Genomic DNA, 13,687 nt, shown 5'->3' with positions numbered 1-13,687 from the left:
ACAAATTTTTATTTACAATGACAGCCTACCAGGGAATAGTGGGTTAACTGCCTTGTTCAGAGGCAGAAAGACAGATATTTACTTCAGCTCAGGATTCGATCCAGCAACCTTTCGGTTACTGGCCCAACGCTCTAACCACTAGGCTACCTGCCGCCCCTCATGTCAACAATAAGAAAACCTTTTATTTTTTTCAAATAGAGGTCAAGTACTCACTTAAAGCAGCATATTCACTGGGCAGGTCCTTGTTTAGCTCTGAGAGGAAAGTCCTGGTGTCCTGCGTGCATTTCTCAGAGACATTCATGGAATATACTGCTAAAGAACACAACGTTAAGCAGTGGACCAAACAACTAGCCCTCCACAGTAGCACCATCTTGGGGAGGATAGCATCCTTCCATTTCGTGACTAGGACTTTAAATAATGTTAAGAGTTACATGGTCACAGTGGAAGTGATGATGACTTCCGGTTAGGTAATCTGTAGCTTGACCAATCATGTTGGTAATTGGTGGCTTCACACATGGATGTGAGTGACCAGTCCCCGGCACTCTAAATCAGCTGTCAATGGCTTTTGATCCAACAGGTACATGTAATGGTTCTTTTCATCACAATTATCATTCATTCAAAGTTTATTCATGAAGCAATAACGATCTACTCTCATAATATTGACTGATTGTGAGGCCATACAGGCTTGAATTCAAATGTTACGGGTCACTAAATTGTTAATCTTAATCCAATCGAATTGAAATTCAAATCCCATGAAGACCAAACTACGGCATTTTGGACAGGAAATGAGTTCATTATGTGTGTTGAAGGTCAAATGTGACTCATAACATGGATGTAATTGGCAGTTAAGAAGTCTGTAAACTGCTTGCTTGACGTCAACACAATGTATCACTGCGTGTCCTAATGACACCCTTGGATGGTATTAACGTACACCATACAGCCTTGAAGCAAGAGAGAGAGAGAAAAGAGACCATAGCAGGGAAGAGAAGGGAGAGAGTCTGTAGCAGGGAAGAGAAAGGAGAGACAGTCTGTTGTAGGAAGAGAAAGGAGAGACAGTCTGTAGTAGGGAAGAGAAAGGAGAGAGACTGTAGCGGGGAGAGGAAAGGAGAGAGGACTGTAAGCAGGGAAGAGAAAGGAGAGAGGACTGTAGCAGGGAAGAGAAAGGAGAGACTGAGAGGGAAGAGGAAAGAGAGGATGTAGCAGGGAAGAGAAGGAGAGAGTGTAGCAGGGAAGAGAAAGGAGAGACTGTAGCAGGGAAGAGAAAGGAGACTGTAGCAGGGGAAGAGAAAGGAGAGACTGTAGCAGGGAAGAGAAAGGAGGAGACTGTAGCAGGGAAGAGAAAGGAGAGACTGTAGCAGGGAAAGAAGAAAATGAGAGACAGTCTGTAGTAGGGAAGAGAAAGGAGAAAGAGACTGTAGCAGGGAAGAGAAAGGAGAGACTGTAGCAGGGAGAGAAATGAGAGGAACAGTTCTTAGTAGGAACAGAAGGAGCGAGAGAGACATGACTGCATTAGTTTTAAAACACCATTTCTATAACATTTCAAAAGATATTTCATAGCTTAGCGTAGCATTCACTCATTGGTATGTGTAGTATGTGTGGTATGTGTATCTGTATGATGTGTATGTGTGTCTAGTGTATGATGCCTTTGGGAAGATGGGTAGTGATGTGGTGGGGGGCAACGTGAACAGGCCTGGGTCTCTCCAGGAGTGTCTGTCTGTCCAGGGACCCTCCTTTACTGGACAGTACTGCCAGGTCTTCCTCAAACAAGTGAGGAAATAAACCCTTCTTTTTTTATATATAGTCACACTGCTACAACTCTCTATTGTAGTATTTAATTATATCATGTGTTATTGTATTCTATTTGATTCTAACTACAGTATGTACATTCAGATAAATGAATTACAGTACTATAATGTTGTTCTGACACAGGACCCAATCCAGTACTTTGTTGGAATATGTGTTCCTGATTCCTGTGTGGAGGAAGAGGTTCAGACACTAGTTGTTTACGGTCAGTAGCTTTGTCTGCAATAGCATGAATAACATTTAGAATTATCCATAAAGCATTTATAAACAGTTCTAAGCATGTATTATGTTGTTATTATGACTTGTACCCATTGTGTCTGTGTCCCCAGAGACCTTCCAGCAGGCCAGGACCTCCCTGATCCCTCCAGTACCATCCACCCTACTGGCCCAGTCCACTCAGGGCCTGTTCATGACCCAGTGTCTGTCCCATACTGGTGCTCCAGACCTGTCTGTTGTCACCTGCCTGTGAGTACAGTTCACCCTAACCCCTGACACCTAACCCTGCCACTGACCCCTGTGTCTAACTCATACTGGTGCTCCAGACCTGTCTGTTGTCGTGACTTTACTTTCATTAATCTGATGACTGTTATTTATTCAATCCACTAACTATGTTTAATTGTTACCCGATTAAATTAATAATGTAACAATTAACTCATTAAGATTTGGGGCACCACGGAATAAGTTGTTTAACGAGTTACCATCTCTCAAATTAAACTCCAGAAGATCTAGAAGTTATATATTGATAACAGTCATTTATTAATCATTACCTCATATCAGTCTCATGATCTGAACGATCGCAACCTTCTTGGATCCGCAAAAACCCCAGCCTTACTGATCATTCCGTACCACACAAATTGGTTTAATTATTTACCAGCTAACTAAATAATAACACAGAATAAACATACACACGTACATGAGACAAAGGTCTCTAGTGGACTGACAAGATATGATGGCTTGTTAAAACATANAGAGAGAGAGAGAGAGAGAGAGAGAGAGAGAGAGAGAGAGAGAGAGAGAGAGACAAAGGGAAAGAGACGCTTATTGTTGATATATTTGGAAACTACCCTCAAAGTAATCCTAATACCTTGCACACCTTGAACCACCGCCCGTTTGGAGTAAAAAATCATCATTAATGTATTTATGTGTGAATGCCGTCGTTTGTTGTCTTGCTCTGGTGAAACCAACCTTTCTTGAAAGGGGTTATTTGGCTGTGTATTCACTCAGCTCACTTGTAAGGCTCTGATTGTCCACCAGAGGTCACAATGTCCTTAKTTTTAGTTGTCYGGTCACCAGTGGTGTCTTTGTTCAGAACTTGTTCTTAGCTCRTATGAATAGTCAGAATTGAACCACTTTACAYGCGCAGCTGCAGACCGGCGATGTCCTGAGAGTTTATCTTCTTCACCTCGTGTTGAGGTTAAGTTCTAACCATTTCAAACATGTGGACCACGGTCTCACGTCTTTCTGGTCTGATGTTAATTTCTCTTCCAAGCCTTTATGCACTCTCCGTAAAAGGGAAATTCCATCATCCTGACACAATCTCTGAGCTCCCTTGGTGGCTAGGCTACTTACTGGTGCAAAGTATCATCAAATCTATGATCTCGTTAGAAAACGAAAACCCCATTCCTATCCTAACAAAAATATTTTCATCATTGTTCATGTCTCACCACAACATATAMGATGAAAACCTGACATATACAATGTGTATACTTTTCAAGTTACAGTATTGTCGTTATACAATTTTTATTTAAAAAAATATGACATCACAAAATAGATGTTAGTTTTCCGGGTACAGAGAGAGTTCTGCTGCTTAAAATGTACAACCGGGTGTGAGGTGTCAAAAAGCGGCCCAGCCCCCCTTCCCCTCTTCTGTGGGTGAGAGAGGGCCTGGTTATTTGTCAACCATGCCAAGCTGATCTGAGCCCTTGGATCCTCATGTGTAGTCATGACACTGTTGTCACCTGMCTGTACGTCATAACTCTAACCCCAACCATATCGAATCTGCGTAGATGGGATACTTACAAAAATGATTTCATTCTGAGTATCTAACTAACATCCACAGATAGTCCAAAAACTCAATCCAAAGTCCAAGAAAGTGATTTGGGATGCCTGACTCTGTTCCTATCTGTCCGTCAGGTTTGTCTGACTCTGTCCCCATCCGTCCCTCAGATTTGTGTGTTGTGCGTTGGTGGCCGTCCCCTTGACTGCAACCCTGTTCGTGGCCATAGTGAGATGGCAGAGAAACAGAGAGGTTGGCCCTGGAGTAGAGTCTTCTTCTCTGAAAACCAGGGACCCAAACCTCTACGGGACGCTGATATCCAACGGCACGTCTAGTGGTGGAGGCAGTAACAACAGCTGCTCTGGACAACTGGACAGCCAGATGGAGCAATACACAGAGGAGGAAGAGGAAGAGGGGGGGGAGGACGGCAGTAAGAAGAGCAAGTACATCTTTTTGAATAGTCTGCACCACAAATCTACAAACACACTGGACTACTGATGCTTTGTCTGGGATATATTATTCATATTTATTCATTACTGGAGCTCTTTATAGTTTCCTGAACTTTGATCTCAGAAAAAAAAATAGTTTTATTGCAGGTGAAAAAGTGTCATTGCATACATCAACAGAAAAACTGTACACTGGGTTGATTTGGTGCATCATTCCTAACTAACTAACCCACACTCCTGCTGTCTGCCTACAGGTTGTATGTACTCGTGGCTCCAAGCCTTCTCCTTCCAGGCCTGCAGCCAGGAGGTCCTCTCTACAGCTAGCCCAGGTGGAGGCTACTCCTCCCTGAATGGGATCCGCATCTTTAGCCTTCTATGGATAATCTGTGGACACACTGTCCAGCTCAGCGCCTGGAACAACCTAGGTATGTGGTCCCGTGTAGCTCAGTTGGTAGAGCATGGCGCTTGCAACGCCAGGGTTGTGGGTTCATTCCCCACGGGGGGACCAGGATGAATATGTATGAACTTTCCAATTTGTAAGTCGCTCTGGATAAGAGCGTCTGCTAAATGACTTAAATGTAAATGTCAGAGGAAATACTCATTCTCTGTACTGTAGCAATTCTTGCGAATGGCCCTTGCAGGTCTCAAACCCACGTCTCCCAGCTTGTAGGCAGACCTGCCAACCACTGTTCCAATAAGGGTTAGCCCTTTTKGGGTGGATGGTAACAGGCTTACCTAGGCAAGGTTCATTACAATGCTGTCTACCTTAAAACTTCAATTAATAGCCCTGGATGTTTATTTGCTTCAATCACTGAACACAACTGTCGCTTATTAGAGACAGGCTTCAATTTGAGCCCATTGCGCTTGAGGAAAAACCATTACGCTCTAGGAATTTGTCAAGCCAGCCTGCACTAGCAGCAAAGTCAGAGGCCCCACTCTCACTCACAGTGGCGTAGATCTAATTTGCTTTCACCCTGATCATCTTGCAGGACACCCGGAGTCGGCTTTTGCGGGAATATCAGAGTGGTGTCCATGGTAACCTCATAAACCATTTATCTAGATCCGCCGTTTATTTGAAACAGGTGTTTATTTACTGAAATATGTTCCGATGCCCAGCTATTAAAAGGGACAGGCGGCTTAGCGTTTCAGACTTAGCGTTTGATAGGATAGTATACCGTAAAAATTCTATCTACAATACTTGATGAATGATTTTGATATTAATATCAGCTATTTACAGATACAGATATACAATTCACTGATTACAGATAATGACAAGAGATGGAAAGAGACAGTGGAGAAAAACCCTCTGCATGTGTTTGCCTTCAGTGGACCTGTCTATCTGGCTGTGGATACCTTTCTGCTCCTAGGTGAATGATTTTGATATTAATATCAGCTATTTACAGATACAGATATACAATTCACTGATTACAGATAATGACAAGAGATGGAAAGAGACAGTGGAGAAAAACCCTCTGCATGTGTTTGCCTTCAGTGGACCTGTCTATCTGGCTGTGGATACCTTTCTGCTCCTAGGGTGAGAACACAGCCCAGTTCAACTCCACTCTTAGCACATTTCTTTCTATCTAGAACCTTAAAGGGTTCTTCGGCTGTCCCCATAGGAGAACCTTTTGAAGAACCCTTTTTGGTTGCAGGTAGAACCCTTTTATGTTCCATGTAGAACCCTTTCTAAAGAGGGTTCTACATGGAAACCAAAATGGTTCTACCTGGAACCAAAAAGGATTCTCCTATGGGGAAAGATGAAGAACCCTTTTTTCTAAGAGTGTACTGCATATATGCATCCTTCCTTCCTCATCTTCCTTGAAGTAATCACTGATCTGCACCTGTCTGGTCTGTGTCCCAGGGGTCTTTTGAGTGCAAGGTCCCTGCTGGGGTCCATCCAGAGAGCGGAGGACAAACTGAGTGCAGGTCTGGTGGCCAACTTCCTCTTCAAGAGGTTTAAAAGGTAAATCCATCACTCCTCAATTTAATTTAACCAGGAGAGACCCTGAATGCTATGTGTAAGGGTGACCTGGATCACTGAAATCATTACAGTCTGTTTATAGAACCACAACACCAATCTGCTGTATGTTTTGTGTTCTTCTTTGCTGATCATAGTTGATTTGTTATTGTCCTGCCCTCCCTCCCAGAGTCCAGCCGCTGCACCTCTTCATCGTGTGTCTCGCTATCGGCCTCTTCTCCGTGGTCCAGAGAGGCGCATTCTGGTTCATCGCCGAGGATGAGATTATCAACTGTAAAAAGTACTGGTGGTCCAACCTGCTACTGGTCAACAACCTCTTCACCATCACTGACATAGTGAGAGAGAATGACCCCAACCCCTGACCCTAAACCACTACAGCTAAACCTAACCCTAACCCTAAACCTAACCTTAACCTTAAACCCTAGCTTACTACTGGTCAACACCTCTTCACCACCATTGACATAGTGAGAATGACCCCAACCCTGACCCTAACCACTACACTAAACTAACCCCTAACCTAACCACTATCTAACCCTAACTAACCTAAACCTAACCTTAACCTAGCTTACTACTGGTCAACAACCTCTTCACCACCATTGACATAGTGAGCCTTTTAGAATATCCTGTAAGTGTCATTTCTTTAGCAGTAGTAGTACTCAATGAAATGTTTGGACTGGTATAGCCCTACAATACAATAAACTTTATTAATCCCAGAGGGGAATTCGTTCAAGGCTGAAAGGGTGCTTCAGACAGGACAAACACACAGACAGTGTACAAAAAATATGACTTGGTTATGACTGAGATATGCGAGGTCATCTGTCATTATCTATGACTGTTGGTTATGACCGAGATAATCAGAGGTATTGTCATATCTATGACTTTGGTTTAACTGAGATAATGAGAGGTCATCAATCAAATGTATTTATTTATAAAGCCTTCTTACATCAGCTGATATCTCAAAGTGCTGTACAGAAACCCAGCATAAAACCCCAAACAGCGAGCAATGCAGATGTAGAAGCACGGTGGCTAGGAAAAACTCCCTAGAAAGGCCAGAACCTAGGAAGAACATAGAGAGGCTATGAGGGGTGGCCAGTCCTCTTCTGCCTGTGCGGGTGGATATTAAACAGAACATGGCCAAGATGTTCAAATGTTCATAGATGACGCAGCAGGTCAAATAATGATACTACAGTGGAAGTCAGGGTGCAACAGGTCAGCACCTCAGGAGTAAATGTCAGTTGGCTTTTCATAGCCGATCATTCAGAGTATCTCTACCGCTCCTGCGGTCTCTAGAGAGTTGAAAACAGCAGGTCTGAACAGGTAGCACGTCCAGTGAACAGGTCAGGGTTCAGTTGAAACTGGAGCACCAGCACGGCCAGGTGGACTGGGGACAGCAAGGAGTCATCAGGCCAGGTAGTCCTGAGGCATGGTCTAGGGCTCAGGTCCTCCGAGAGAGAGAAAGAAAGAAAGTAAGAAAGAAAAGAAGAGAGAGAAAGAGAGAAGAAAGAGAGAGAGTATTAGAGAGAGCATACTTAATTCACACAGGACACCTGATAAGACTGGAGAAATACTCCAGATATAACAGACTGACCCGAGCCCCCGACCAATAAAATACTGCAGCATAAATACTGGAGGCTGAGACAGGAGGGGTCGGGAGACACTGTGGCCCCATCCGACGATACCCCGGACAGGGCCAAACAGGCAGGATAATACCCCACCCACTTTGCCAAAGCACAGCCCACACCACTAGAGGGATACTTCAACCACCAATTACCATCCTGAGACAAGGGCGAGTATAGCCCAGCGAGAAAGGCACCTTAGGACCTGCAGGGACTTGCACCCAACCCAGTCATCTGTCATTATCTATGACTGTTGGTTATGACTGAGATAATGCAGGTCATCTGTCATTATCTATGACTGTTGGTTATGACTGAGAATGAGCTGTCATATCAGATTTTATAATATGCAGGGCGCATATCTATGACTGTTGGTTATGACTGAGATAATGCAGAGGTCATCTGGTCTCTACAGTGTGCTCCATGGACCTGGTATCTGTCCTGGATTTCCAGTTCTATGCAACAACCCCCTGCTCATCTACCTCTATAGGCTTAAGTCATTCACAATGCAAAATGCCTATTCTAATGATCATTCTATTTCTTTTCTCAATAACATGTCCTTCTCTCTGTTGTCTTTCAGGAACAAAGGTGTTCTGGTTGGTGTGGCTTCAGCTCTGCTGTTTCTGTCCAGTCTGACTAGCGCTGTTCTCACTGCCCTACTGCACCTCCCAGTTCACACAGCCTACCACACTGTAAGTTCAGCAGCCTAACCACACTGTAAGTTCACCAAACTACCACACTGTAAGTTACCCAGACTACCACATTGTAAGTTACCCAGACTACCACACTGTACAGTTACCCAGCCTACCAACTGTAAGATCACTTGGTAAACACTTTAACCAAAGAATAATTATAAAAGCATAATGAAGCTTTCATTGACCATTACAAGACCTACATAAATCATTTATATAAAGATTTGTAAGAAAATGTCATATTATATTATATCAAACCAGATCAACTGTTACAATATGAATCACCGAAAATGTCCAGTATAATATGTATTCTTTCCAACATTCCATTATTGTTTATGTTGTATATGGTCCAGAAAGTATGAAAACTACTTCCAGTATTACTACAATAAACCCTCAACCAGATACGGGCCTACCTGATCGGGATCCTGGCAGGGATAAGCATGACAACTAAGAAAGCCACCTTTTAAAACATCAGGTAATAATATGAATCACTGAATAACCTTTAACTGCTTAACACTCAGTGAACTCAGTTACCTTTACAATTTTGTGAACAGGGTACCCACCTTTTAATGCTATATAAGTGTTTTTTTTTGCATTAAGGTTTACCTACCTGTTTTTTTTTTAACACTACAGCCCTGTTTCGTTTCAAATAACATATCCCTCATCTCCTCTCCTCTCCTGTGTCTGTGTAACAACTCAGTGGCAGGTGCAGTAGGTTGTTCTGCTGCCTGTCAGTCATGGCGATATTGGTAGGATTGGCCTATGTCCTCCGGGATGTCCCACCCCAGCCGTCCGCGCCTCACGCCCTCTACAGGGGCCATCGCTCCCTCTGGGCCTGGCCGTGGCCTGGATCATACTGGCCTGTGAGGAGGGATACGGGTGAGACCTAGCACTGACAACCCACCTACCACAGAGTCCCAGACATACTCTCCTGAACAGATCTAGGTGTTAAAGTCTTTGCTGACCATTTGATCTGACGGCGTACAAATGATGGTCCTAGTCGTTTTCTATGTAAGAGTCTTAGTTATATCCTTTGAAAGGATCAGAGTTTTTCCTCATGTGGTCAGGTAAAATCCCTGGCCTTAAACAAACCCTGTTTCAGTAACTACCGCTCAGTCTCCAGTAACTACCGTACAAGTCTCAGTAACTACCCAGTCTCCAGTAACTCCAGTCTCAAACTACGCAGTCTCGCCAGTAACTACCAGGTCTCAGTAACACCTCTGTCTAGCAGTAAACTACAGTCTCAGTAACTACCCAGTCTACAAGTAACTAATCTAGTCTACAATAACTACCTAAGTGTCTCTCTCAGCATGCCCTGTATATTCTGTCCCTCTCCCTCTCTCCCAGGATTCGTTGATAACCTCCTGTCACTAAATCTTGTGGGTTCCTCTGTCCAACATCAGCTTTGCCTGTTACTGATCCATCTGTTCTTTTAGTACTATAGCAACGGCAAACAGGAGACTCTCTATACAGCTACAGCAAGACATGAACTTTGTAAGTATTGTCACACAGTAGTAACCTAGTCCCAGATAAGTGTCTGGCTGCATAGCCAACTTCCATAAGTTTTTATCTGCCAAAACATTTTTGATTGCGTTGGCCAGTAAGTACAAACAGATCTGGGAACAGGCTACTACTGTAATCATAATAGAATATTATGCTTGAAGGAGAATGCATCTTTCTGCTCTTCTGGAGATGATCACATGGTGTTGTTTTCCTTTTTTTCTTCCTCCTCAGTTTATCTGTTCCTGGTCACATTGATTCTGTCACTGACGGTGGTGATTGGCTATGTGGGCTGCCGTGTTGGGGAGAAGCCCTACCTCTTCCTCACGGGCATCAGGGCTTAGGACACACCCTCGACCTCCTTCTCTACGACATGACCCCTAGAGACCTCCTCCTCTACCGACATGACCCCTAGACCCTCCTCTCTACGACATGACCCTAGAACCTCGCTCCTCTACGCATGACCCCTAGACCCTCTCACTACGCATGACTCCTAGACCCCTCTTCTACAAGCATGAACCCCTAGACCCTCCTCCTCTACGCATGAAACCTCTAGCCGCTCTCTCTACGACATGACCCCTAGACCCTCTCTCTAGCGACATGACCCCTAGACCCTCCTCTCTACGACATTTGACCCTAGACCCTCCTCCTCTATACGACAGACCCGACCCTCCTCCTCTACGACATGCCCCGGTAAGAGCGCCCTCCTCTCTACGACATGACCCTAGACCCTCCTCCTCTACCACATGACCCTACCCTCCTCTTAGCTACGCCATGACCCCTAGACCTCGCTCCTCTCCACCATGACCGCCTAGAACGCCTCCTCCTCTACGACATGACTCCTAACCCTCCTCTCTACGACATGACGCCCCTAGACCTCTCCTCTACGACATACCGCGCTAACGCCTCGTCTCTCTACGACATGACCCCTAGACCCTCCTCCTCTACGACATGACCCCTAAGACGCCTCCTCTACTACGACATGACCCTAGACCCTCCTCTCTACGACATGCCCGCCTAGACCCTCCTCCTCTACGACATGACCCTAACCCTCTCCTCTACGACATGACCCTAGACCGCTCCTCTCTACAACATTGACCCCTAGATCCCTCCTCCTTTCGACATGACCACGCTATTATTTAACCCTCCTCTCTACGACATGACCCTGCAACCTCCTCTCTAGCGACATGAGCACCCCTAGCCCTCCTCTCTACGACATGACTAGACTCCCCATCTACGACATGACCCCTAGACCTCCTCCTCTCCGGAACCAATGACACCCCTAAGACGGCTGCTCCTCCCTACGACATACCCCTACCCTCCTCCTTCTAGGCGACATGACCCCTAACCCTCTTCTACGAGCATGACCCTAGACGCCTCTCTCTACGAACATGACCCCTAGTAGCCCTCCTCCTACGACATGACCCCTAGACCCTGCCTTCTCTACGACATGACCCCTAGACCTCCTCTCCTACGACATGACCTCCTAGACCCCTCCTCTAGGACATGAACCTAGACCTCCTCCTCTACGACATGACCCCTAGACCCTCCTCCTCTACGACATGACCCTAGCGGCTCTCTCTACACATGACCCCTAGACCCCTCCTCTAGTGACATGACCCGCTAGACCCCTCGTACGACATGACCCCTGACCGCTCCTCTCTACGACATGACGCTAGACCCTCCTCTCTGACATGACCGCGCCTAAGACCTCCTCTCTAACGACATGACCTCCTAGAACCTCCTCGTCTAAGGCATGACCTCCTAGACCCTCCTCTCTACGAACATGACCCTAGACCTTCCCTCTGCTAGGACATGACCTAGACCTCCTCTCTACGACATGCCCCCGTAGACCCTCCTCTCTACCGACATGACCCCTAGACCTCCTCTACGAATGACGCCCTAGACCCTCCACCTCTACGACATGACCCTAGACGCCTTCCTCCTCTACGACATGACCGCCTAGACCTCCCCTCCTCTACGACATGACCCCTAGCACCCTCCTCCTCTACCGACATGACCCTAACCTCCTCACCTACGACAAATGACGCCCTAGAGCCTCCTCCTCCTACGACATGAAACCCCAGACGCCTCCTCTCTACGACATGACCCCTACCTCCTCCTCTACGACATGACCCCCTGACCCTCCTCCTCTACGACATGACGCCCTAAGACCCTCCTCTCTAGCCGACATGACCCCTAACACGCCTCCTCTACTACGATGCATGACCCCTAGACCCTCTCTCTACGACATGACCCCTAGACCTCCTCTCTACGAACATGACGGCCTAGACGGCCTCCTCTCTCCGACATGACGTCCTAGCCCCTCCTCACTAACGACATGACGCTAGACCTCTCTAGCGACATGACCGCCTAGACGCCTCCTCTCTTCTACGACTGACTGCCTAAGACCTCCTCCTCTTACGAACATGACCCCTAGACGGCTCCCTCCTCTAGCGCCAGACAGTGACCCCTAGACCTCCTCTCTCGACTGATGACCCCTAGAACCCTCGCTCCTCTACGACATGAACCCCTAGACGGCTCCTCCTCTACGACATGAACCCCTAGATTTCCCTCCTCTACTACGACATGACGCCCCAGACCCCTCCACCTCTAACGACATGACCCCCATAAGAGCCCTAGACCCTCCTCCCTAAAACGAACATGACCCCTAGACGCCACACGCCCTCTCCTCTACCACATGACCAGACGCTCCTCTACGACATTGACGCCCTAGACCCTCCTCCCTTTACGACATGACCCCTAGACCCTCCTCCTCTACGACATGACCCTAGACGCCATCCTCTAGACATACCCCTAAGACCCTCCTCCTCTGCGACATGACCCCTAGACCCTCCTCTAAGGCGACATGACCCTAGACCCTCCTCCTTACAATTAGCATCACTGGACGCCCGTAGAACCTCTCTACGACATGACGCCCCTAGACCTCCTCCTCTACGAAACATACCCCTAGACCTCCTTGCTAATACGACATGACCTAGACCCTCCTCTAAGACATGACCCCTAGACCCTCCTCCTTTAGCGACCATGACCCTAAGACCGCTCCTCCTTTACGACATGACCCCGTAGATCCGCCTCGCTCCTCTAGCGACAATGACCCCTAGACCCTCCTCCTCTACGACATGAGCCCTAGACCCTCCTCTCTACGCCATGACCCCCTAAACCCTCCTCTACGACAATGACCCCTAAGACGGCCTCCTCTAACGACATGACCCCTAAGACCCTCCTCCTCTAAACGACATGACGCCTACCCTCCTCGCTTTACTGACATGCCCCTAGACCTCCTGCCTTTTAACGACATGACACCTAGAACCCTCTCCTCTACAAATGAACGCCTAGACCTCCACCTCTACGACATGACCGCGCTAGAACGCCTCCCACCTCTACGAACAATGACCCCTAGACCCTCCTCCTCTAACATGACCCCTAGACCTCTCTCTACGAAAACATGACGCCCTAGACCCTCCTCTCTCGGACGATGACCCCTAGACCCTCCTCGCTCTACCAACTCCTGTAGATCTGAAAGGATTGGATAGCTGTGCAGCAGTATGGCCATAATTTAAAGGAAATGAATGTAGGCTGATTTATAAAGATGACCGTGTTCATTGTAAGTTGGAAGATGTGAGGTGTCAATGATT

General features: G+C 46.6%; 1 protein-coding gene across 1 annotated transcript in view; it reads left to right on the top strand.

Moving 5' to 3' along the window:
* The first annotated feature begins 1,455 nt into the window (after positions 1–1,455).
* Positions 1,456–13,687, top strand: part of oacyl (O-acyltransferase like) — a 22,789-nt gene continuing 10,557 nt past the window's right edge. The window contains exons 1-9 of the mRNA XM_070449774.1: positions 1,456–1,474; positions 1,634–1,767; positions 1,930–2,008; positions 2,133–2,268; positions 3,970–4,229; positions 4,500–4,670; positions 5,677–5,779; positions 6,107–6,208; positions 6,393–6,558. Of these exons, the coding sequence (XP_070305875.1) occupies positions 1,456–1,474; positions 1,634–1,767; positions 1,930–2,008; positions 2,133–2,268; positions 3,970–4,229; positions 4,500–4,670; positions 5,677–5,779; positions 6,107–6,208; positions 6,393–6,558 (1,170 nt within the window). The remainder of the gene's footprint in view (positions 1,475–1,633; positions 1,768–1,929; positions 2,009–2,132; positions 2,269–3,969; positions 4,230–4,499; positions 4,671–5,676; positions 5,780–6,106; positions 6,209–6,392; positions 6,559–13,687) is intronic.

Source organism: Salvelinus sp. IW2-2015, linkage group LG20 (assembly GCF_002910315.2).
Source record: "Salvelinus sp. IW2-2015 linkage group LG20, ASM291031v2, whole genome shotgun sequence".
Lineage (NCBI taxonomy): Eukaryota > Metazoa > Chordata > Actinopteri > Salmoniformes > Salmonidae > Salvelinus > Salvelinus sp. IW2-2015.
Note: the sequence above shows the minus strand (reverse complement) of the source record. Positions and strands in the feature narration are given on the sequence as shown.